This window comes from Ooceraea biroi, chromosome 12, assembly GCF_003672135.1.
Source record: "Ooceraea biroi isolate clonal line C1 chromosome 12, Obir_v5.4, whole genome shotgun sequence".
NCBI lineage: Eukaryota > Metazoa > Arthropoda > Insecta > Hymenoptera > Formicidae > Ooceraea > Ooceraea biroi.
In genome coordinates this window covers 2125072-2148378 of record NC_039517.1, presented here as the reverse complement: position 1 = coordinate 2148378, position 23307 = coordinate 2125072, and the positions used below count along the sequence as shown (strand labels likewise).

General features: G+C 47.5%; 1 protein-coding gene across 1 annotated transcript in view; it reads right to left on the bottom strand.

Annotated features, from left to right (window-relative positions):
* LOC105278796 overlaps positions 1 to 23307 on the bottom strand; it is a 398031-nt gene that overhangs the window by 47385 nt on the left and 327339 nt on the right. Inside the window, exon 3 of the mRNA XM_026974426.1 lies at positions 1880 to 1992. Within this exon, the coding sequence (XP_026830227.1) occupies positions 1880 to 1992 (113 nt within the window). The remainder of the gene's footprint in view (positions 1 to 1879; positions 1993 to 23307) is intronic.

Below are 23307 nucleotides of genomic sequence, written 5' to 3'. Positions count from 1 at the left end.
CGAGCAAGAACCAGACGCTGTCGGTGGCAGGCTGCGGTAGTAGTGAAGCGGAAGCATTGTTTTTGGCTAATTTAGGGCCCATTAGCGCGACGACGGTCTCTCTCTCTCTCTCCGCTCGCCTCCTCACCTCAGCGTCAAGACGATAAAGCTGATAAAAATTTCTCTGGAAAATTTCAGGCGGACGAAACGCGACGTCTCGCGGACATTCGCGCGCTCGTAACGCTCGTTCTCGCTGATTGTTAATTTTAATTGCGGGATGCGCGCGCTCCTTTTTACGCGGCGGCACGATTCGCCAAGATGGCATTCTCGTTAATTACGAAGTCATCATCTAATCTCAAGCGCCGCGACCCAGATCTCGACCGCGCGATATGGGAACCGGAGCCACAGGCTGTCGGGAACACGGTTAGGTATTAATTAAAGTGGCAGGCCTCTCCTCGTCGCGCTCGTCTTCAGCTTGCTCCATTTTCGGGTAATTTAGAATATACTCGAGAGCCAGCCGCTCTCCTGTGTCCTCTTGATCGCCTCAGTGTGGCACAGCTATCGCCACCGTATCTCGTAGACGCGGGATAAAAAGCCGTGTAACTGTATCGGAAATTCTGTTCAGATATAATTAGCTCGTTTCCAGCAGCGTATTATTAGCGACTCTAATTACGAGAAACGAGATCAATTAAAGATGAGCGTATTTTACTTTGAGAAAAGAGAAGGCATTCAGGATACCGAGGCTCATAAAATTATAAAATACCGTAATCACCGAGTACGATATTCGCGAGATACCGTATATTTATTCTCCATAGATCGAGAGTTCTCTGGAGCAGGGATCGGCAAAACATTAATAATAAATTAATATTACTTGAGTATTTAATTATTTATTTAACAGGAAAAAATAATTCCCGATTAATTGATTAATCAGTAATCAAAAAGAACAATTTCTCAATTACTCGATTAATCAGTAATCAAAATAAACAATTTTTCAATTACTCCAGTAATCAGTAATCAAAGTGAAAAAATTTTTAATTATTCGATTAATCAGTAATTATAGTATAAAATATTTTTGTTACTTGATTAATCAGCAATCAGAACATAATAATTTTAATTACTTGATTAATCAGTAATCAGACCGAAAAATTTTTTAATTATTTCATCACTCAGTAATCGGTGTCAGATGTTCCTTGATTATTTAGTTGATTTTTTTCTGGATTATTTTCTTGATTATTTAAGTCATCAGCGTACAGCAGCAATTATATACAGAAAAAAATTAATTCAACGCAATATTTTTCTAATAAAATTAGTTGAAGTAGGATTTTTTATGACTGATAAAAAAATAATTTAAATAGTGAAATATTGCGTTAATTTCATTTTTTCTGTATGGAATTGGTGCTGTACGCTGATAACTACTTAAATAATCAAGAAAATAATCCAGAAAAAAATCAACTAAATAATTAAGGAGAAAGATCATGGTGTCACGGTACGAGGAAGAAGAGAAACAACCGGGCGCCAGCGGAAGCACCCTGCTAGGTGCCGAAGCGTTCGCTTCCTCGTCCTGGGCGCCCTATTTTTAGGTAATTTAGGAGCTACTTCTGCACAAGGCATTCTCTCTCTCCCCACGTTCCCTTGTGCATCCTCCTCGTCCCTGCTCTCCCGTCGTGTCCCTTGCCCTTCGCTCGTAAGAAGCTCGGATGGCCTCTCGAACCCTTGAAATACGGTTACAACCTGAACGGCCTCGGACCTCGGCCACCTTACGACGTCCTGGCGCGAATGAAACCTGGCGCTTTATTGTCGCGGACGAGCACCGACAAGCCGGACGACCTCGTAGAGACTTTTACGTGTCTCGTCATACGAGCGGGCTCGAGAAAATGGCCGGCAAGGGAGATTTACTTACTTCCAGAAGACGACGGTCACGACCGCGGCCATCACCAGGAGGACCACCACGCAACTGATGATCACGGCAGTGCTTTTCAGCGATGGATTCGTGTGATAAGACGCGTCGATCATCTGCAAAGAGAGAACTTTCGTTAATACCATAAAACGCAGCGTTAATAAAACAGCTCGCAAATATCGCACGCGCTCATCGTCTCGCCAAGATGACTCGCCAAGTATTACGAAGCGCGGAAATTCGCGAGCAGAATTCTGTTGCTGGTTATTCCATCTCGGCCAACTCGGTCCCGAAACGGACATTCGTTAAGCTCGGAAAATACGCGGCGTAATATCGCATTACGCCGGATAACATCGTGCAAATATATCGTATAATCCCCGGTGCTCGTCATTAAAGTGAGATGGTAATTTCGCGGGTCGCGGTTCTTGCCGCGCCGATTCGCCGTTGGTCCTTGCCGTTGTCTCGCCGTCCGCTAATTCGCTGAATTAATTCGCGAGATCCGGTCGGCGGGATTTCGACACCTTGCCTCTTACGAGCGACCGGAAGAAACCGGTTCCTCGCGATAGTAAGACCGACAGAGAGAGGGATCCCGCCCGCAGAGCGGAGAGTTGCAAAACGCACGCCACGCCGGCGGTATTACCGATACATCGCCGTGTTATTACGCGGCCGCCGCCGCGGTAATGCACCGGAAGGGACGAATTAATCGCTGTGGAAACAGCTTCATTCCGCTGGACCGGCTCGAGACAGCGCGCGGCTCTGTGCGCGATCGCCGTCGTCGCCGCCAGAAGAAATTGCCTCGCGAACGCGATGAGAAAATTTGTCCGCCTCCTCGCTTCAATTCATGCTTTACTCTCGCATGAGCTTACCGCCGCTGCTTTATCGGCGACGTATAATGTTTGATGCATCGAGAGCGATGCGAATTTGATCTTTCCGTTACAACAAAAGTGAGTTAACGTCGGCAGTTTCGCGAAGAAACTCGCTCGCCTGTTATACAATACTTGCAATCAGCCCGGTCGGGATATTGCGGCAACGTTGCTTGAGGCTTCGCAATGCGAGTTAACTTGTCGAGTTAAACTTGTCGATACGAAATACGGAATTTAATAAGCCAATGGAAACTTATATAAAAAAGAGGCGGCTTTAATGAGACTCGTCTGAAAAATTCACCGATTAATTCCACTAAGTTTCATAAAGGATTAATATATAATTTACAAAATTCGCTGTTCGTTATTCCATAGAAAGACTCGCAGCCCTGGGAGTACCCCGTTGCCTTCGGGCTCGCCGATAATCTTGCTCTCGTGGCGGTTACGACGTGGGGTGGGCCGCGGGGGAGAGATTGGTCGACCCGGTCGCTGAGTAGACGCGAGTCCCTCATATCGATAACACTTTCGACCCCTCATTTATGTCTGTGCGGGGGAGACCCGAAGGGGGGGGGGAGCGAGGAAGTGCCTGCCAGCCGGGGAATTTCGCGGACGGAATTCCTCGTTTCTCGAACTGGCTATACGTTTCGACGTCGGGCGGCGGGAACGCCGGAAATTCGGTATCGGAATCTCCACCCGCCTCGCCGTCGCGGTCGGGATTCTTCATAAGAGGCACGTAGGTGCGCCGGGAAGTGCCCGGGCACACGTGCCGGGTATGACGAAGAACGAGGGGTCGAGGGAGGGTGGCTTACGTGGACCGCTTGCGAAAAAAGGGAAAGTGATTTTCACGAAGGAGCGATGGGACTCTCTCTCTCTCTTTCCCTTTCTCTTTCTCGGAGCTGGTAGGCACTTCCGATCAGGCAGATCGGATCCGACGTCGCCTCGATTGTCGACTCCCCGACGTGTATCGATCGAGGAGCATTGTAGGAGCCGGGACTCATTTACCTGACAACGTTCCGAGGGTGGGTGGTGGGTCTTAGCGGGCGAAGAGCTCGTTAAATACGCGTATTGATAAAACCCTGTCCTCCCTCTCCGCCAACGAAAAGGGGTCGCGACGCACAATGAAGCTCGATGGATATTAAGCCACCCTTGTTTGGGGTGCCTTATTGGAACAACGTGGCGCAAACCACGTGACGCGGTGTGAGAGCTTTGTATCCCATCGTGAGGGGGATGGTTCTCTTCCGCCGTCCTCCTTGAGAGGGTTCTCTCCGCTCGGCTGGAAATTCCGCGGGGTCCGCGAAACTCGTTGATAACGCGAGGATTGCAGATCGCGAGCGGAGTTGACCGATGAGAGATACGCGATAAACATATTCAATACGGCGCAGACTGATGAATGAACGAGGCTGAGTAATGATCGCGATGAAAGAGCGCTTAATTATTCCTCCAGCCGAAGCTCCAGTGGAAGCCGCGCTGGGGGCCCTTCGACCCTTCGCCCTTAGGAACATTGCGAGTAATTTGCGAGGAGAGTCCGATCGTTAATTGAAAATTGGATCAAGCATTCCCGCTTGGATCGATACTTCGCAACGCGAATCTTTAGAAGACTGCCATTTTCCCCTTATGAACAATTACACATCTGCAATACCGTAAAGCTGGTCGCAACGGAGGAGAACCTCGGAGCATTACCGGCAACCCTCCTGATATTACGTTAATCGATGCGTCGCGACGCCGGTCGAGCAGCGCGCGCTTTTGATCATCGTCGCGGCCGATGTATTAGGGGTGTGATTTAGTTTTGAGGGTTTTTTTGCTCAAAAACGCATGTATTTAAATATGATAATGAATGAATACCTTAATCAAAATATTTTCCTTCCTTTTCTATAACTTTTTCCCATCTTTCTGGCAACAGATGGATTCCACCACGATAAAATCACTCTTCTTTTCAGTTCATCCATTCGGCGACGACTTTTCGCACTTCTTCCAAATTATGAAAGTGTGTATCCTCTAAAGCGTGTTGCATCGATCGAAACAAATAATAATCGCATGGAGCAATGTCCGGAGAACACGCGGGGTGCGGTAAGACTTCCCATTCAAGCTCTAACAGTGTTTGTTTCACTGATAACGCAACGTGAGATCGAGCGTTGTCACGAAGAAGAATCACTTTCCGTCGTTTACTCGCAATTGGTGCTCGTTTTTCGTCCAATACTTGCTTCAACTTGTACAATTGGTGTCGATAACGATCAGCCGTGACAGTCTCATGCGGATTTAACAGCTCATAGTTCACTATCCCACCAAATACAGAGCATTACTTTTCAACCGTGAATATTGCGTCTCGGAGTGGATGTTGACGGTTCGCCTGGATCCACCCATGATTTTCTGCGTTTCGGATTACCAAAATAGATCCACTTTTCATCCCCAGTAACGATCCGAGACAAAAGACTCTTCTTTTGTTGCCTGGCGATCAACGAAATGCAAATGTTCAACCGGTTCGCAATGGCACTTTCCGATAATTCATGTCGAACCCATTTCCCTTCTTTCTGAATTTTTCCCATTTCATGTAAATGTTGTACGAGCAACATTTAATGCTCTGGCAAGTTCTGAAGTGGATTCTGTTGAATTTTCGTGCAATAATGCTTGCAAATCTGCATTTTCAAGCTTTCTAGGTTGTCCCGAGCGTTCTTTGTCCTTCACATCAGTATGACCACTTTTAAAGCGTCTAAACCAGTATTCACACGTCTTAATTGATGGGGCAGAATCACCATAAGTTTTCACAAGAATTCTATAACCGTCAGCGGCAGTTTTCTTTTGATTAAAAAACAAAAGCAACGCATGTCGAAAACGCTCTTTCGGAAGTTGCATTTTTACGATGATATAAACACGACTGTTATTGCGTCTATTGCTATAATGCTACTAAATGGCATGGATAATGTCAAGACTGTAAGAAACAACAGTTATCGGAAAGAGCTATTGGAACAAACTGACACTACAGGCATCTGTTGCAAAACCCTCAAAACTAAATCACACTCCTAATACAATATATTTACCGGCTACAGAGGTTTAATACACCCCCGAGAGAAAGGGAGGAGACGAGCGCGTGCCTCACCGCGAAAAACACGACGTGGAATACACGAGCGATGAGATACATTGTGCGCCCGCGCTATTTGGCGGCGCGCCAAGAAAAGCGGCATTTATCAAAGCTCTCGAGCACGAGCACGTGTGTGATACACGTGCCACCTGCATACGCGCGCGATTGCGGGATGCACGTTGGGTGTGTTGGGTGCCTCTTTGCTGCAGCCGCCACGCTCTCTTTCCGTTTGGTGTTTTCTCTCCTCCGCCTCTCCGGCGGATTTGAATTTTAATTAAATTTTCAACCGATGCTGCGGAATTCTGACGCTCGCATCTTTCCAGGTTACCATCGTCTTATCATCTTTCCTTTTGCGCTTTGCAATATCAAGCTCGCTATTCGATAAAGCTTTGGCAGTCGATAAGAGATAGAGAGAGAAATGTCAGCCAGAGTTCTGAGCGATACAATTACTCAACTGTTTCCGACGGATTGTCAGTCGCTAATTTAATTTCGTTATTTTTCCGTCCCTTTCGTCTTCTCCCTTCCCACGCAGGGGGGACCCTTTGCCTTTGTTCAGCGCGCGCGTTTCGCTTAATAATGCAGCACATGCATCTACCCATTTATCCGTCTATCGATCTATCTACGTATCTGTCTGCCTATCCGTCTACTCATCTCGTTTCTTTTTCACTTGCTCTTTTCCCTTCCGCCTCCTTCGCTCTCGCGCTCCTTCTCTCGCGATCCGTTTCCTGCTCCGTGCGGCGGCCTCATCGCTCATCATTACCAAGATATTAATGGCGCCGGCTAATGGATTCAGTCGAGAGACCAGCGTCAGTAAGAGAATCTTCCCTCTTCCTTCTAAGTGATCGCGCTTCTTCATCTTCCCCTGTTCCGTTTCCGCGGAATTCGGAAAAATAAATGCCGATTGCGCGGGATGATGTACGCCCTCGCCGAGGCCGTAGGCTCCGAGACGAAAGGCGAGGAGAAGCCGGAAATGGCGGGATTCGATCGCGAGGCCACTGATGCCGAGTTGCGGACGGATTTCCGCGTGACGTGAGGTAACAGCGGCAAGCAGACACCGATCTGCTCGGTCGTTATTAAGAGAAACTAGAGAGAGAGAGGGTTGCACGATGCACTGTGTCAGTGACACACATGCGGTCGCACGTGCAACTGCATGCGGTTCGCCATGACGTTGCGTACTACCCGCGGAGGGAATATACCGGGAACGAAACGGCAGTCTGGATGTACTTTCCGTAAATCGCGTTACCGGCCAGACTAAACGGGCCGGCGACCGTCGAATAATTAATCTCGCGGATCGATTCTGCGTCGTGCTCTTCCGCGATTGCCACCCTTGGTGCACTTCTTGACGGTTGAAACGATTGCTTTCTTACTCTCAATTTTTTTCCCTTTTCTTTTGACGTCGTACTGTGGTCGAGAGTGGATTTTCCGAGAACGGTAAACCCCGAGCGTTTGAAAGTTGAACGATTCGCCGACGAATTTCCTGCGGTTTCGCTCTTCATCGACACGATAGAAAGAGAGAGAGAGAGACATATCGCCGGCTGTTAGGCAGCACGTACGAGATTCCGGGATTCGGGCGGAATCGAAGCCGGGTAACCCGACACCAGATCCAATTAATGGGCTCCTCGTGGAAAACCGCGCGCGCGGGCGCGCAATGAACGTAACAACGATCGTAATCGAACGGAACTGCATCGTAAGGGAGGGTGAAAGTTCCCTGATTGCGGGAGCGGGTTAGCGGCTGCCCTCGGCGAGAGGGATGCACCGCGACGATAGGCTCGTCGTGTCTTCCTGCCCCGTACGCGTACACGGGCAGTCCAATCAGATTTTTTTCTGTGGAAGGTAGGTTTTACCGATGAATTCGAAACCGAGCTGGCTCCCTCCCTCCTCGCCGCGCGATAATTTATCGGAGATTTATATTAAAAATTTTACCGATACCCAGCGAAATCTGCCGGGGTAGTAACGCGCAGCGCGATACAATCTGGGAAATGAGATTTTACAAAATTGCCTTTTGCGAGATTTTTTGCGATTAAAAACAAGCGCGTCCACGGTTTGCGCCCTTTTTTTGTTTTTCCTCTCGGCAAATCGGGGGCGTAACTTGGACCGCGGGGTCCAGTTATTTATAAAATACACGCGGTGTATTTCCGTCCCGCTGCGCTATCAGATGTAGTTGAGAGAGATATCGGTTCTCCGATCGGCCATCGACATATCAATTAAACGGGGCCTGTTCGGTACGCACACCGGGCGTTACGTAACGGGGGCGCGGAGTGGAGCGCGAGATCGATCGATCCTCGTTCGAGGATTCCCTCCGCTATCGCGCGGGGTGGCGATAACATCGTGGAATTGTTTATGGATCAGCGAGCAGCTACTGTTCTTCGGCATCGACGGTTGCCTATCGCGCTCCGACCGACTAGGCGATGTGTGCATTATTGGATAGACGTCATCTGCTCTCGTTGAAATTGCCCGTCGTCGAATAAAAAAGGAAGTGGAGAACCGTAGAGAGAAAGAGAGAGAGAGAGAGAGAGAGACACAAAGTTTTCGTTGGTCGTCGACGCGGAATTCGCAGCGGAAATACCGGCGCAGCGTGAAACGCGATGCGAGGAGGCAAACGCCGCGAAACGCACAGACAAAGATCTAATTAAGAGATTTAATTAAGGGCCGAGGCTTCGATTTTGACATTATCCATGCCATTTAGTAGCATTATAGCAATAGATGCAATAACAGTCGTGTTTATATCATCGTAAAAATGCAACTTCCGAAAGCTCTTTAGCATTTTCGACATGCGTTGCTTTTGTTTTTTAATCAAAAGAAAACTGCCGCTGACGGTTATAGAATTCTTGTGGAAACTTATGGTGATTCTGCCCCATCAATTAAGACGTATGAATACTGGTTTAGACGCTTTAAAAGTGGTCATACTGATGTGAAGGACAAAGAACGCTCGGGACAACCTAGAAAGCTTGAAAATGCAGATTTGCAAGCATTATTGCACGAAAATCCAACAGAATCCACTTCAGAACTTGCCAGAGCATTAAATGTTGCTCGTACAACATTTACATGAAATGGGAAAAATTCAGAAAGAAGGGAAATGAGTTCGACATGAATTATCGGAAAGTGCCATTGCGAACCGGTTGAACATTTGCATTTCGTTGATCGCCAGGCAACAAAAGAAGAGTCTTTTGTCTCGGATCGTTACTGGGGATGAAAAGTGGATCTATTTTGATAATCCGAAACGCAGAAAATCATGGGTGGATCCAGGCGAACTATCAACATCCACTCCGAGACGCAATATTCACGGTTGAAAAGTGATGCTCTGTATTTGGTGGGATAGTGTACTATGAGCTGTTAAATCCGCATGAGACTGTCACGGCTGATCGTTATCGACACCAATTGTACAAGTTGAAGCAAGTATTGGACGAAAAACGAGCACCAATTGCGAGTAAACGACGGAAAGTGATTCTTCTTCGTGACAACGCTCGACCTCACGTTGCGTTATCAGTGAAACAAACACTGTTAGAGCTCGAATGGGAAGTCTTACCGCACCCCGCGTGTTCTCCGGACATTGCTCCATGCGATTATTATTTGTTCCGGTGGATGCAACACGCTTTAGAGGATACACACTTTGATAATTTGGAAGAAGTGCGAAAATTCGTCGCCGAATGGATCAACTGAAAAGAAGAGTGATTTTATCGTGGTGGAATCGATCTCTTGCCAGAAAGATGGGAAAAAGTTATAGAAAAGGAAGGAAAATATTTTGATTAAGGTATTCATTCATTATCATATTTAAATACATGCGTTTTTGAGCAAAAAAACCCTCAAAACTAAATCACACCCCTAATAATTAAGCACCGGGACGTGTCGGGAACCCTTCGCGAACCCTCAGGACTCGTAAGATTATCTCGGATTTTCGGACAACGTTCTCTCCGGAGGCTTGTACACACAATCGTCGCTCTAATCGACCGCGCGCGCACATGTGCGGGGGCGGATGCGGCGCGGGACCGCGCGTTGCAGCGGTATCTCGAGACCGATCTCGAGTCGGTGAGGCAAAAGTGCCTCGCTCGCGTTATCGTGAGCTGCTCGGACCTCCCTTGATTCGCGCGGCGTTGCAACAATATCGGCCGGCATCTCGATTCGGCGACGCTCCGATTAATTAGCGTGCGGTCGTTAACGAAGCTCGGTCTGGTGCACGGAAAAAGGGGGCGACGCGAACCTCAAGGGGAACGCAGACGGAGAAAGAGAAAGGGGGGTGCACGGGGTTGGACAAGCGAGCGCGGGTGAAGCGGCTGAAAAAGGAGATTCCCTTCGGTACTGGATGTAATCGATATCGCGTAATGCGATCTCGCGGCCTGAGTGCAGAGAAACGTGTATTCATATTACGTTACCGGAGGGGTGTGTACTCTCGTGTGTGCACGTGTGTGCGAATGGAGATGCGCGCACGCACGAGTAACACACGTCGCGAAAACGTTACGAATTCGAACACTTGGGGAGGGGAACTCGGGTGGTCGCGATGCTCCGCAGATTATTCCTTTGTTTCTTTTCTCGCACAATGCTTGTTAGCGCAGTAAAAAGTCTGAAAGAATACCGATGATTATCTCGCTGGAACCAGCCGCGAATAGTGAAAGGAGGGTGTCAGGGGGCAGCGCGGATAAAACTAGGGTTCCGGTGATATATCTCATGTATAAAAAATTTTACATATGCATACCCAAGCGAAAGGGATGCGAAAAGAACGGGATATGTGAAAGAAACAAAGCGTACGACGACCGTGAGGAGCGGACAGCAGAGAAGGAGACTTGTAAATTCGTTGATTGCGCGAGAGGGATGCATAATAACATCCAATCTGCAACCCGTTACGCGTTTCCGCATTCTGCGCCGTTCGATGTTACAATGGCGGGCAGTCGTTGCTATTAAACAATGATCCCGATGTAACAATAATGCGTGCGGCAGTGTCCCGCTGTAAATATAATAACCGCGATACATTATCGATCCGGATGTATATTCGCCGAGCACTCGTGGTCGCACTCGATTGCGAACCCCCGCGGAGTTGATACCGTATATATGCGCCGTGTGACGCACGAAACGCAAACGAGCGTGCACGCGAGAGACGTTAAATTCAGTGGCACGGGCATTAGCATAAACCGCGGGGGGCAACAATAGCGGGAGATGAGACTGCGAGACAGGTAGAAATGCATAGGGAAGAGGGTGGCGGAATGTGTTGCCGCTGAATCGAAAATCATCTCGTTGATTTAGCTCGCTCTGCTCCTTTCTCTCTCGCTCTTCCTCTTTCTCTCTCCCTCGCCCCTCTTTTCTCGTCGCTGCTTCCCGATCGCGTTCTCCAGCTTCCGTTAACATCGCTTTCGTTGCATCTCGTATGTATCATAATTGAGGCATAAATTCTTTATGTAAATTCGTTCAACAGATTTTCTCAGCTCAATCAATTAACGGGTCGTATTTCTGATTACGTCATAATAATTTAATGGAGGATACTACATCCTCCATTAAATTATTATGAAATATGATATAATAGCATCGATTAATGCATGTTGCTATTATATTCGCATAATGTTATTTTTATATGTGTATTTAATACACGTTCTCGAAAATTTCGGCGCGATATAAATTTCATTGGTCGCTATTCTTTCGATCTTTCCGGCTCCCCCGTTTCTCTGCCCATTCGTATTTCGCCGTAACCTGGCCAGGACCGGTCCAGGACACGCTAATTACGCATTTGTCCAGGAATTTGCATGCGTTACTGGTGCGCAGGCAGGCGGCAGGGAATTCACGTGTCCACGTCGCGTGTAACGATTCGTTACGAGCCCTCGCCGTTCGCGCAATCAACGAGTTAATCCCCGCGGGATCACGATCGATATGCGTGTATCTTAACGACGCCAACGACCTCGTCGGTCACATTTGATAAAACCGATGCACGCGCGCGATGCACACGTCTCTTCCGCTCTTCGGTCCTCGCTTTTTATTCGGTTCAATAAATCGTCCTTGAAATATCGACAAGTCCGGTCAATTCGACCGTTTCGCTTGAAATTATTGCAATCATCGTATTCGTCGGGCAACACGCTCCGCGATAAAGCTGGATGAACAATCGTTCATTCGCGGAAATAAATTCATCAAAAGTTACGATCGCGCTCCGCCGTTCGATTTAGCTTGTCGAATTTTCTCTCATGCGTCTCTCCGCGATGGTCTCACCGTTCCATTCCTCGCAGAAAGCATACGTTATTCCGGTTGCGGGAAGCCTCGTGGTCGTGCGGTTTTGTAGAAAAAAAATATGCAAGATTGCAACCAGCAGTGCTCCCGCGCTCAAAGATCGACGAATGCACCGAATGGCGGTTTTAGAACTTCCCTGGAAGCGACACGCTTTCGCGGTATCCGGGCCTTTGAGATGGCCGATCGTAAGCCCCGGTTAAGCTCCGTTAAGCACACGCTGGTTCGCCGTACTTGCGACAATCTCCATGGCGGGCATGCTTGCCCGGACGGCCGAATTTCGCCGTGATGGCAAAGCTACGTGCCGGAACGCACGATCGAGACCACTGGCAACCAATGAAACGGCCATCCCGGCCGGCCATGATCGTAACGCGCGATGGGAAACGTATTCGCGTTCCCTGATGTATGATGTAATGGGATCTGCGCTGGAATCCCCATGACGTAAAACAAAGGCTTTGCCGATATCGCCGACATTACGTACAATAAATCCTTGACACGGATGCGAGACGCTTTTATGCAAACGTTGCGTCGGTTTCCACAATAAATTATAATTTGTTTCGTCGTTTGTTCAGATTGTTCTGAACTCTGTGTACTATCGTGTATTAAATTTATTATTTACAATACAGTTTTAATAACAACTAGCAGTTACTCGTATCCAGGGATCGGCAAAATATTAATAATAAATTAATATTACTTGAGTATTTAATTATTTATTTAACAGGAAACAATAATTCCCGATTAATTGATTAATCAGTAATCAAGATAAGCAATTTTTCAATTGCTCGGTTAATCAGTAATCAAAAAGAACAATTTCTCAATTACTCGATTAATCAGTAATCAAAGTGAAAAAATTTTTAATTATTCGATTAATCAGTAATTATAGTATAAAATATTTTTGTTACTTGATTAATCAGCAATCAGAACGTAATAATTTTAATTACTTGATTAATCAGTAATCAGACCGAAAAATTTTGCAATTATTTCATCACTCAGTAATCGGTGTCAGATGTTCCTTGATTATTTAGTTGATTTTTTTCTGGATTATTTTCTTGATTATTTAAGTAGTTATCAGCGTGCAGCACCAATTCCATACAGAAAAAATGAAATTAACGCAATATTTCACTATTTAAATTATTTTTTTATCAGTCATAAAAAATCCTACTTCAACTAATTTTATTAGAAAAATATTGCGTTGAATTAATTTTTTTCTGTATATAATCAATTAATAATAAATTTCTCGAAGTTGATTATTGATTATCAAAATAATTGTTAATCAAAGCTGAAAATATTACTGAAAATATCGTTGATGCCGATCCCTGCTCGTATCGTACGTACTCTCAATTTTGTTGATCGCGTTGACTTCTCAAGCGGATAGATTCTAGATTACCGCGCTGGCAAGCTCGAATTTCGAACCAGATAAATCACCCTCTCGGGTGGCGAGAGGTAGCGCAAGAAAAAGATCACGAAAGCGATCGCTCTCCTATCAACAACAACGCTGAGACTTTTCCGGAGCTCCTCCTCGGGCGAGCGCTCTTCCGGAGAGAATCGTCTTAAAGCACGCGTGCAACTTGATAAGCGGGGGATAAAATTAATTCGGCCGTGGAGAAGCGAATCGAATCGCGCGCTGCAATCCCGGCTGCAGCGCCGGAAGCCGGAGCGCGGCTCCGTTAAACGAATGACACAGATTTTTCCGCGTAAAAGCGAACCCACGTTCCCCGTCCACGGGTTCTCGACAAACGAGATCGCGGATCCTTCAGTCGCCCCCGTAACTCGATCAATCGCGTCGCTCGCTCGTTCGCTTGCTGGCTGGCAACCGCTCGATCGAATCGATCGGTGATCGCGAGGATTCATCGGCTGCAGGATGCCGGGAAAGGAACGAGGAGACGACGCGGTTAAACCCCGACGTCGTCGAGGTCTTTCTTCGCGGAGAGAGATTCTTGACATCCTTACGCGAATTATTTTTTCTACGAATTATTTCCTTCGAGGGAGAAGAACTTGGCGTGGAAGTTGTTAGGTGAACGGTTCGTTTCTAAGGAATTCCAGCATTCTGGAGAAAGAGATATCTCGTCGCCATTAATACGTTAACGACCGCACGTTCCGACGCCGAAATATCCTCGGCATCCCGCGCGTAAATGGATAAACCCCCATTGAACCTTCACTCAGGTCGAATTACCGCGCCCGCGGGGGCGTACTCTGCCCGCAGGGGGAGGTCCTCGACCTTCGGGCGCCCTAAGGAGAGATAAAGGAGATAAAAGGGTGGGAAAAGGGCCGAGGAGACGTGAAGGCGTCCGTGACGAAATTGCCGGGGAGACGGCGTCGGTCGATCACGTACGACGAATCAGTCATTTCTATGGAATGATGCGAGGGTGGCAGCGGGACGCGCGGGGAGAAGACGGACAAAAGTGATTGCGGACAACCGGATGGCGCGCGATAGCGATTAGTCCCGAAAGTTCGCCGGCAACGAGATTTCTCCGCGCGGCGATGATGAGGAGACGGAGAAACTTTCCCTTCAAGGAGGTGTGCGGTTTCCACGGCTCGGTTCCACCCTTAACGCGTCCCGGCGGCCCCGCCTAATTCATGCGTAAGTGGATAACCCGAGTTAGCCCGGTGCTTAACGTGAATCATCAGCGACTTTCCCTTGGCCACGATCCGCGCGGCGCTGCCTAACTTTGCTCCGCGTAAGATCGATCGTCCCTTATCGGCGTCGTTTCCGACTTAAACGAGGATAAAATCACCGTCACGATAAGAACATCAGGCCTCCCTCCTGCGGGAATGGCCGAGCACTTTTAATTTGCACGTCTCAAATATTCATCATGTATCATTGCTCTATCGCATACCACATTACCGAAATAATGTTCGAAGACTAGCTTGCATTCCAAGCACTCGACATTGCAAGTAGTCAGAATTTTGTACCTTTTTTCAAATAAAAACAAGAAAATAAAGAAACAGTTTTTTTATAATTTATCACGTCTTCCCGACATATGTCGGTAATGTTAATCACGATTCCTTTAGTTCCATCTAAATGTTGGCGCTTTCTCGTCGGGGTTCAGCGATCGCTCCAGGATCCTCTTAAATTTCCGGGAAAGGAAATCCGTTTAAAGGATCTTCACCTCTCAGATTATTCCTAGACGTACCGCCTTCAGAGGTACACCGGTAATTCTCAGACACCCTGTACATCCCGTGTAACTTAGAAGCACCCTTAAAGCCGACCTCGTGCTTTACCTCCCGGGAATGGCACCGAGGTGCCGTAGGGTTAAGGACAGAGCACGCGAGAGCGGTGCATCATCCGAGAGCGGTGGATCACGTCCCTCGTCGTTGTCCCTAATGATCCCTTTGGCGGCTTCTCGGATGTCGCGAGGAGGATGCCAAGGCGGATTCGAGCGGAAGGAATCCGGATTCGCTTAGGGGAAGTAAAAAAAAATAAAAAGGGCGAGAGGGATCCCTCACCGCGACTCGGAACCGCCTTTTCCTTCCTCGGATTACATTTATTATCGAGCGACGCCCACCGAGGCTCTCCCACACGCTCCTCCACCTTCGGATCGCTCGATGAAAAGTTCCTTATCCGCGTCGGTCTGCGGCGAATAACGCGCCGTAATTAATGCGACACGATACGCGCGCGCGCGTGAACGTGGGCGGACCGGGGATGCGTATTAGCGATGTGTCGGAGCCGACAGCGCGCGCGTTTTATCCGCTCGTAACTGCAAAGCGATACACGCGCGAATAACGTAGCGGAGTAATTCTCCTGGGAATATGAATATTGATGGCCGTCATTTCCATCGCTCTTTTTCAGCTCGTCGCTGTAAAACTGCTCTCGAGACGGACTCGCGACTCGGGAAAAATTTCCGACGAAGGCGGCCGCGTCGAGAATTGATCGTCATTATCTTCAGCGTGCTCGCCGGAACTCCCTTTGTACTCTTGTGCTGCAATGGAGTATTTTAATAGCTTGCAGCGATCGGTTTGATTCTTTTCCTGTTCACCTCGTTCGGAGACGGCTTCTCGAGTGTCAAATGACGCTCGGTACCGTCCGTTTCCGGGTTTCACGGGAATTCTTTGAGATCAATGTCCACTCGAGGCGGAGCGAATTCTCAGTGGGACTTTGCCGAAAATTCGGCGGCTCCCCCTCGATCGCACGTCTAATATCTACCGTCTCACGGATTAAGGGGTGAATACCGCAGTGCCGCGATCCCTTTTCTTCCTAATGACGTCTTTGACGATCGCTCAGGTGTCGCTTGAAGGAAAAGGGTGCCATCTGTGAATCATTCCCCCTTCAATTTCACGAGACGCTCCTTTCATATCGCCGCGTTCTTCGAAAAAAATCTATATGTATAAAAATGCGGAACGCTCTCTTCCGAGCTCAAAGAGACAAATTTTCAGAATCGTTTCAAAGGACATCGAGCGATGGAGGTAACGCTAGCTCCGGCGCGGATAGTTGATACTCCGTTAATATTAACATCGATATCATTCCCCGTAAAGTGGGAGTGCTAATTTTGCAAAGTAATTTCGCCGGATCGTTTTCCATCGCGTCGCGTGCATCGCGCGATGGATAAAAAAAGGAAGAAAAAAAATGGTGAATATCGCGCGTCGGACCACCTACGCGGGTAACTCGATCCACGGACGAGCCGGCGCGCGATCGATTTACATTAACTTCGACGTCATGCAAATCATTCCGCTCCGCGTTCGCAATCCTCGCCGGGCCGAGGCGTCGTCATTCGCGATTTTAACGATATCCGGTACCACGTAAAGCCGCGATAATCTCACGAAAGACCGCGCGGCGATGATTCACGCCTTCGTGCGAGATACACAGCGCGTATATTCTCGCCCGCTGCAATTTCCTCACGCTTGAAATTGCTCGACTGCCTTAATTCGGCTCTAATCGCGTCTTTGAGAAGTTCTGTTTATAACGTAGCAGGCGGACGCATAAACGATCATCGAACAGAAGCTTCTCTTAAATCTTGACAGGCCACGTGCTCTTGATCTTATTCTTCGTCTCTCTCCCTCTCTTTCCCTACTTTTTTGTTATTGCCGATAAATTCCGGAGTTGATCCATGAAACGAGTGGACCGGCGTCCTCTTTCCGCTCGGAGGAAACGAGCAGGAAACCACAACGGTGTCCCCGGCACCGCGGAAAAGAGAATCTCGCGGTTCCGGCTGTAATCCCCCGTGAACAATGCCACCGGCTCTAACGTTCATTACGCGCAACACGTAATTTTCCAGCGGGGATAGAATCAAGGAGGACGACGCATTTGTCTTGGCCGACCGAAATTTCTCCTCGCGCTCGAGTGCGCTCGAGAGTAGTTCAACACGAGTTACAGTGATCATTTGTGCGCATTGTCGAGCCTCTATTACAAAACGTCACGTCTCTTGTAATTGTTGATCATCATGGACGCGTTGCATTTATTGTCCGTCGCGTCCATCGAGAATCGCGCGCACGAGAATTGGTCCGATCATAAAAATGATGCAGTCTCATCGAGCCGATAGACTCGCGCTATTACGGGGTCTCGGAATTTTGTTAGGGTTGAACAGGGTGGCGAGAGATATAATTACACTCACAGAAAAGATTTCTGGACTTAATGCTATTACTCTTTAATCTATCATAAAATAAGATCGCTATAGCGACAATCATATTTATTATTGAAAAGAAGCATATTTTAATCTTGAATAGAAAATTCGAAAATCTAGATTTAAATAATCTTGGTGCTATCTCATTCATTTTCTCAGAAGGATTTAGATACAAATTTCTAGCAAGTTCAAAATATTCTTGATTTCACAATATTGTCAGATCTAAAAGACATCTTATTCTATTCTTCTAAGAGAATTTGTAGAATCTGCACAAAACGGCCAATATTTATGTGTTGCAATCGAAAATCGGGAAAGTGTTTCTGTTATTTACAATGAATAAGTGCAAAAGATATGGAAATGTCTTATCTCGAATCTTATTTCTCAAGTAAGTATATTGTATATACTTACTTACATTTCCATATCTTTTAATATTTCTTGCATTGTAAATAACAGAAACACTTTCCCGATTTTCGATTGCAACACATAAATATTAGCCGTTTTATCGGAATAAAGGACGCAGAAGCGCCGAGTCGACGAGCGACTGTGAGAAAATGATGCGTCGACATCGACAAAGCCTACTATAAAGTGGTACTAATATCAAATTATTCTACATACAAGAATATATAAGCATAAATGTGTACATGTTACTCTTGTCTGAAGACAGTAAGACAATCTTATTTAATTCGAGAGAGAAGAATAGAAATTACTGATTTAAATTAAAAATTGTTTTATTTTCATATTTTTTATACTTGTAATACGATTAAATTAGTGAAGAATATTTTTCGTCTTGTTATCAAAAATCCTTTCTGAGGGTGTAATGACATGACTGACGTCGGAGTGGCGATATCATTTGAATCGTTAATACACGGGCGCACTCGTACGAAAAATGTCCGGGCGTCGGCATCGCAAATTGATTTACGGGCGCGATTCATTTACGCGGCCGTAAATATTGCGCGCGAGCAAATTGGGAAATATTAAAGCCACCTAATTTCGTGCACGCGTGCGCGCGGTGTAACGAATTCTTTCGAATGAAAATTTCATCCGAGCATTTATTTCTTGGCCGCGCGTGCAAATACGTGTACATACGCGCAAACGAATGTACGAACGAACGAACGACGACGCGACGGCGAGATGCAATCTTTTTCGCGTCGTATTTCGCCATGCACCGCACACTCGCGGTGACACACTTTTCCCGGAGAATTTTTTTTAATTTCCTGCCTCGTCAGCTTTGTTTCGCGGGCGAGGATCGCGCCTCCGTAATCATTCAATTTATCTGCACGCCAAAAAGCTGGGTCAAGAGCGATCGCATATGCATATTCGGGACAGGAAATATTGTATTATAAATTCGCTCGTCAAAAGAGAAACGAGCGGCGAAACGCTCGTGAACGATCTGCAAATGGAAAGCTCGCCCGCGAGCTTAATAAATCGGCGTCGCGTTAATTAACAAAAATTATGACTCTGCAAAAACGTCAAACAGTGTCCATCTGCGATAATGTCGCGTGCCGTACTGAAAATGTACCGATTTGTTGTGGCTTACGATTCTCATAGACCATCAAACGTTCACGAATATCTTTTGGAGCGAATCGATTTCAGTGTTTCCTCGAATCTCGATTCTACCTCGTACGTTTCTACCCTATCTCTCCCTCGTTTATCTCCCTCCATCCTTTATCTATCTAATAATTTACTGAAAGCCTCCCCAGCCGACATCACTATCTCGCGGTGGTGCATCTGCACACGCGTAACTTGGCGAAAGGCCGACCGAACGTAAAGGGAAAAGGGGTGAATAGCTCGCGCTCGTTTCGCGCTGCGCGCTCGACGGAGCACGACGCCGGGATTCGTTCCATTTCGAATATCAAAAACAATTCCGCCGCCCTGGGGGTCCGCCACGCGACCGAACGTGGCGTACGCGGGGGGGAGGGAGGAGAGAAAGGGTTGCAACGCGGGGGTGCGTGGGCGCGCGCGGCTTTTCCGTGCAACTTCCGGCAGAAGGGCAGATTTTAGGCGAACAGGAGGGATTCCTCTAGGAACGGCAACGGCGACGGATATTACGGCGCGTGCAGAACGCTGCCCTTTACGGCATTAAATACACCCCCGCACGCGCATGCACCCCCTCATTCCCGCGTCGCGTCCGATTGTCCGCGTGGGCGCGAAACCACCCCTGCGGCGCGGCGCGTTCATGGGGAAAGTATTGCGGCTCGCGATTGATTTCGGGGAAAACGACGGGGAGACGGACAAGATCCCGGTTAATTATTAACCGTCCACTCGCGGCGAGCGACGCTCCCTTAAGGGGGGAGCCTGCTTTAGAACGCTGAAAATAAGGTATATTTTACGAATTGTTTTTGGAGAAACTATACAGCGGATCATTATAAAACTTTGATGCATTTATTAGTACATGTTTAAAGATAAAAAAAATTATTTTTTTATTTGAATATATCGCTTGTAGAGTTCGTCCTGGAGAAATCTTAGTGCAGCCGCGTCGCCGGCATTGTAAATTGGTGAGCATTCTCCTGCCTCCAAATTTCGTCTAAACTGAAAAATTGAAATATGTTCTCGTTATTTATGAATGCCCATCGTCGATGAACCAAAGAGAGAAGAAAAAAGTTGAAAAGTGCCAAAATGGTGGAGCTTAGAACACAAAAGTACGATTTTTAGGCAAAGTTGTTGAACTTTTTCATGCAAAAATAATTGTTTAACTTAATGTTTTTATGAATATTAAAGGTTCATCGACGATGGGAATTCATAAATAACGAGAAAATATTTCAATTTTTCAGTTTGGATGAAATTTGGAGGCAGGAGAATGCTCACCAATTTACAATGCCTCCAGGACGACCTCTACAGGCGATATATTCAAATCAAAAAATAATTTTTGTTATCTTTAAACATGTACTAATAAATGCATCAAAGTTTTATAATGATCCGCTGTATAGTTTCTCCAAAAAAATTCGTAAAATTATACCTTATTTTCAACGTTCTAAAGCAGGCTCCCCCCTTAATTTAATATTTCTCAGCGGAGAACGCGGGGGAGATGCTACCGCGCGTGATTATTCTATTGTACTATTGGCTGGTAAGGTGTCGTCCGTATGGAAAATAATTGCGTGAGGGCTAATTATCGGATATTCCACCGCGAGTATTAAACGCCGCGATTCTTCGTATAATGGGCACGTGTTAAATTTGATTCTGTAATCCCTGTTTCAGCATTAGCCGACTAACCGCCGCGCTTAACGAGCTCGCGATAACTGTCATTCGGAATCGCGCGCTGTAATAATCGGGCCCCGCATAATGGGTATAAATTAATTTTTGATTAACTCGACAATTATCCGTCGCTCGGGAATCCGCGCGCGCCGCTCTATTTCGCTGCTTATTTGTTTATCGGCGCGGCACGGCGCGCGCGGATGCTGTTTGAGCATCGAAATATCTCGAAGGGATTAAGCGCGGGGATATTTTCGGCCGGTCAGGTACGGCGTTCGATATTTTATTTGCCGTTTGACGTTAAATATTTAATCGCGGCGGCACAATATTGAAACACGCGGTTGCAATACCAATAATGGTCCACTTTCGGCGATCAAATTTGGAATGTACACGCCGCGAGTTCTGTCGGCGCCGCACGTTCTCTGTGCGCGAGCACGCTCCACCGTATGCATGTGTACACGCAACACTGCTGAATACCGATCTCCGATTAGACTGCAATTGAAAGAGAACTTTTCTCACCTTGCTCCTTCTCCCTCGTCGAAACCGGACGACAAACTGATCGAATTATATCGCGGTTAATAACGGCGAATACGTTGCGCGCGGAAAAGCGAAAATGCATCGTGTCGAATTTAACAATTCGTGTTCGATTTGATTTTTAATTTCGATGCTATGCAAACAAGCCAGCTTTCGTCGATTCAAAATGCAAGAGATGAACTCCGGCGGATTTATCGTACTATTCCGTTTCCCGGCGAAGCCATCCCTCGCGGAGCGGTTTTGTCACGGGGAGGAATGATCGAGATCGACGTTTCGGTGCTTTTGCGGGGAGAAATTAAGAGGCTCACATTTCGCTGAAATTTATCGCCGCGATGGGATTTTCGCACGCGCGCCGGAATGAGGGCGAGCGGAAACCGCCACCGAAGTGAAACGAAACGTCGATCGCCTCCCCATGGCATGGGATATTTCTGTTCTGCGTCGGCTTTATTTCTCGCCCTATCGCAACGACTGAGCACGAAGCGAGCATTCGCTCAGCAGCGCGCTGTAACGCGCGGAACACACGAAATCCCGCCGTAAAATTTGCTTTAGACCCGACGACGCTTTACGATGGCTCGGCCAATGCGGAGAGGGTGCATCTCGCCGCGATCGAGAAACGAAGGGACGACGGGCACGTGGGGGCGCACGCGGGGATTTGTCGGCGTTTTTGCGTGCATCTTTGTTACAGCGTTCTCGGGCGGATGCAGTACTAAAACCGCAAGCGAGGGAGGGAAAGAGACATCAGCTGTTACCGGGGAGAATATGCGTCCGCTCGAGATGGAGAACGTCGGAACGCGGCGGCGTAAAATTAAATCGCTCGGAATCGCGCGGTTAACGCAGACACCGAGCGTGCAAAACGTGCATATATATATGCAAATGTGGTTATCAGAAAATTCCCGGGGAAGATAATACAACTATCTCGGTCACTATCTTCCCTCGTGAAACGGAGAAGATGGGGTAGCGACAAGAAAGTCGAACGAGCGCGAAGACGTACTATCGCTTCTGTTCGTTTCTCTCGGATGCTGGAGGGTGGGAAAAGGTTTTCCTGTCGATCCTCGTGTTAGGACTGTTCCTCTGGTCCCTCTTTCTCTTAATCCTGCGTTGCTGAAAACGGACGCTGTGTCGCGCGAGAAATCGGAAGAAGGGTTCTTCTCGTCCTACCGAATTCAATTCCGGGATTATCGGTAATAAATAAGGCCGCCGCGTCGGGCGTAGCGCGAGTATGATCGGTGATGCCGGAGATCGAGAGCGTTTCCGAAAGAGAAATGAATCCCACGTGCTTCTGCCGCGTATCCGATTAAGGAGACGACTCGAAGGGAGCTTCGTGAAAGGGAGCTTCGATTGGCCGCGATTTATCTTTGCCGTACTCTTTAAGCTCGAGGGATAACGCTGCCTGAAGCCTTGAAAGCCCTTTTAATCCCGCGAGTCCACCGATATACCTCCTCATGCTCTTTTTCCACATTAACCGTGCCACTCTTGCGTTTACGTGTAATAAATCACGAATCTCCCTCGAAATTATTTATAAAATTAAATCTAGATTCCGACGGATTTCAATTTAACGGGAAATCTCGCAAGCCAAGGAGGGTCTACCTTTCCTCCCGCTGTTGCTCGGCAACCCTCGTTTCCCTTCTTACAAAATTCTCACTTACAATCAGTAAAACGCATTTAACGTCGCCATTGTCATCATCATTCCGCTCGTTCGCGTGACGAGGATCCGACGAAGAGTCCCAACAGAGACAGAGAGCCAGACAGACAGCTAGTCAGAGAGGAACAGCTCGTGTCGGCCGCGTGAAAGCTCGGCGTAATCTCGTGAATGTGGTACGTCGTCGACGAGTGCGGGAATCGCGTCGTTCCTGAATAATTTAGCGCTCTCGAGCCCGTTCTCATAGTAATATCGGCGGTTTGCGTGGGCTGGCGGTTGCGGAGGTTCAAGCTGCGAGATCGGGCACGCTCGCTCGCTCGTTCGTCAACTACAAGCATATCCGCGCGGATACGCCGGGCGGAGTGCTCGGATCTCTC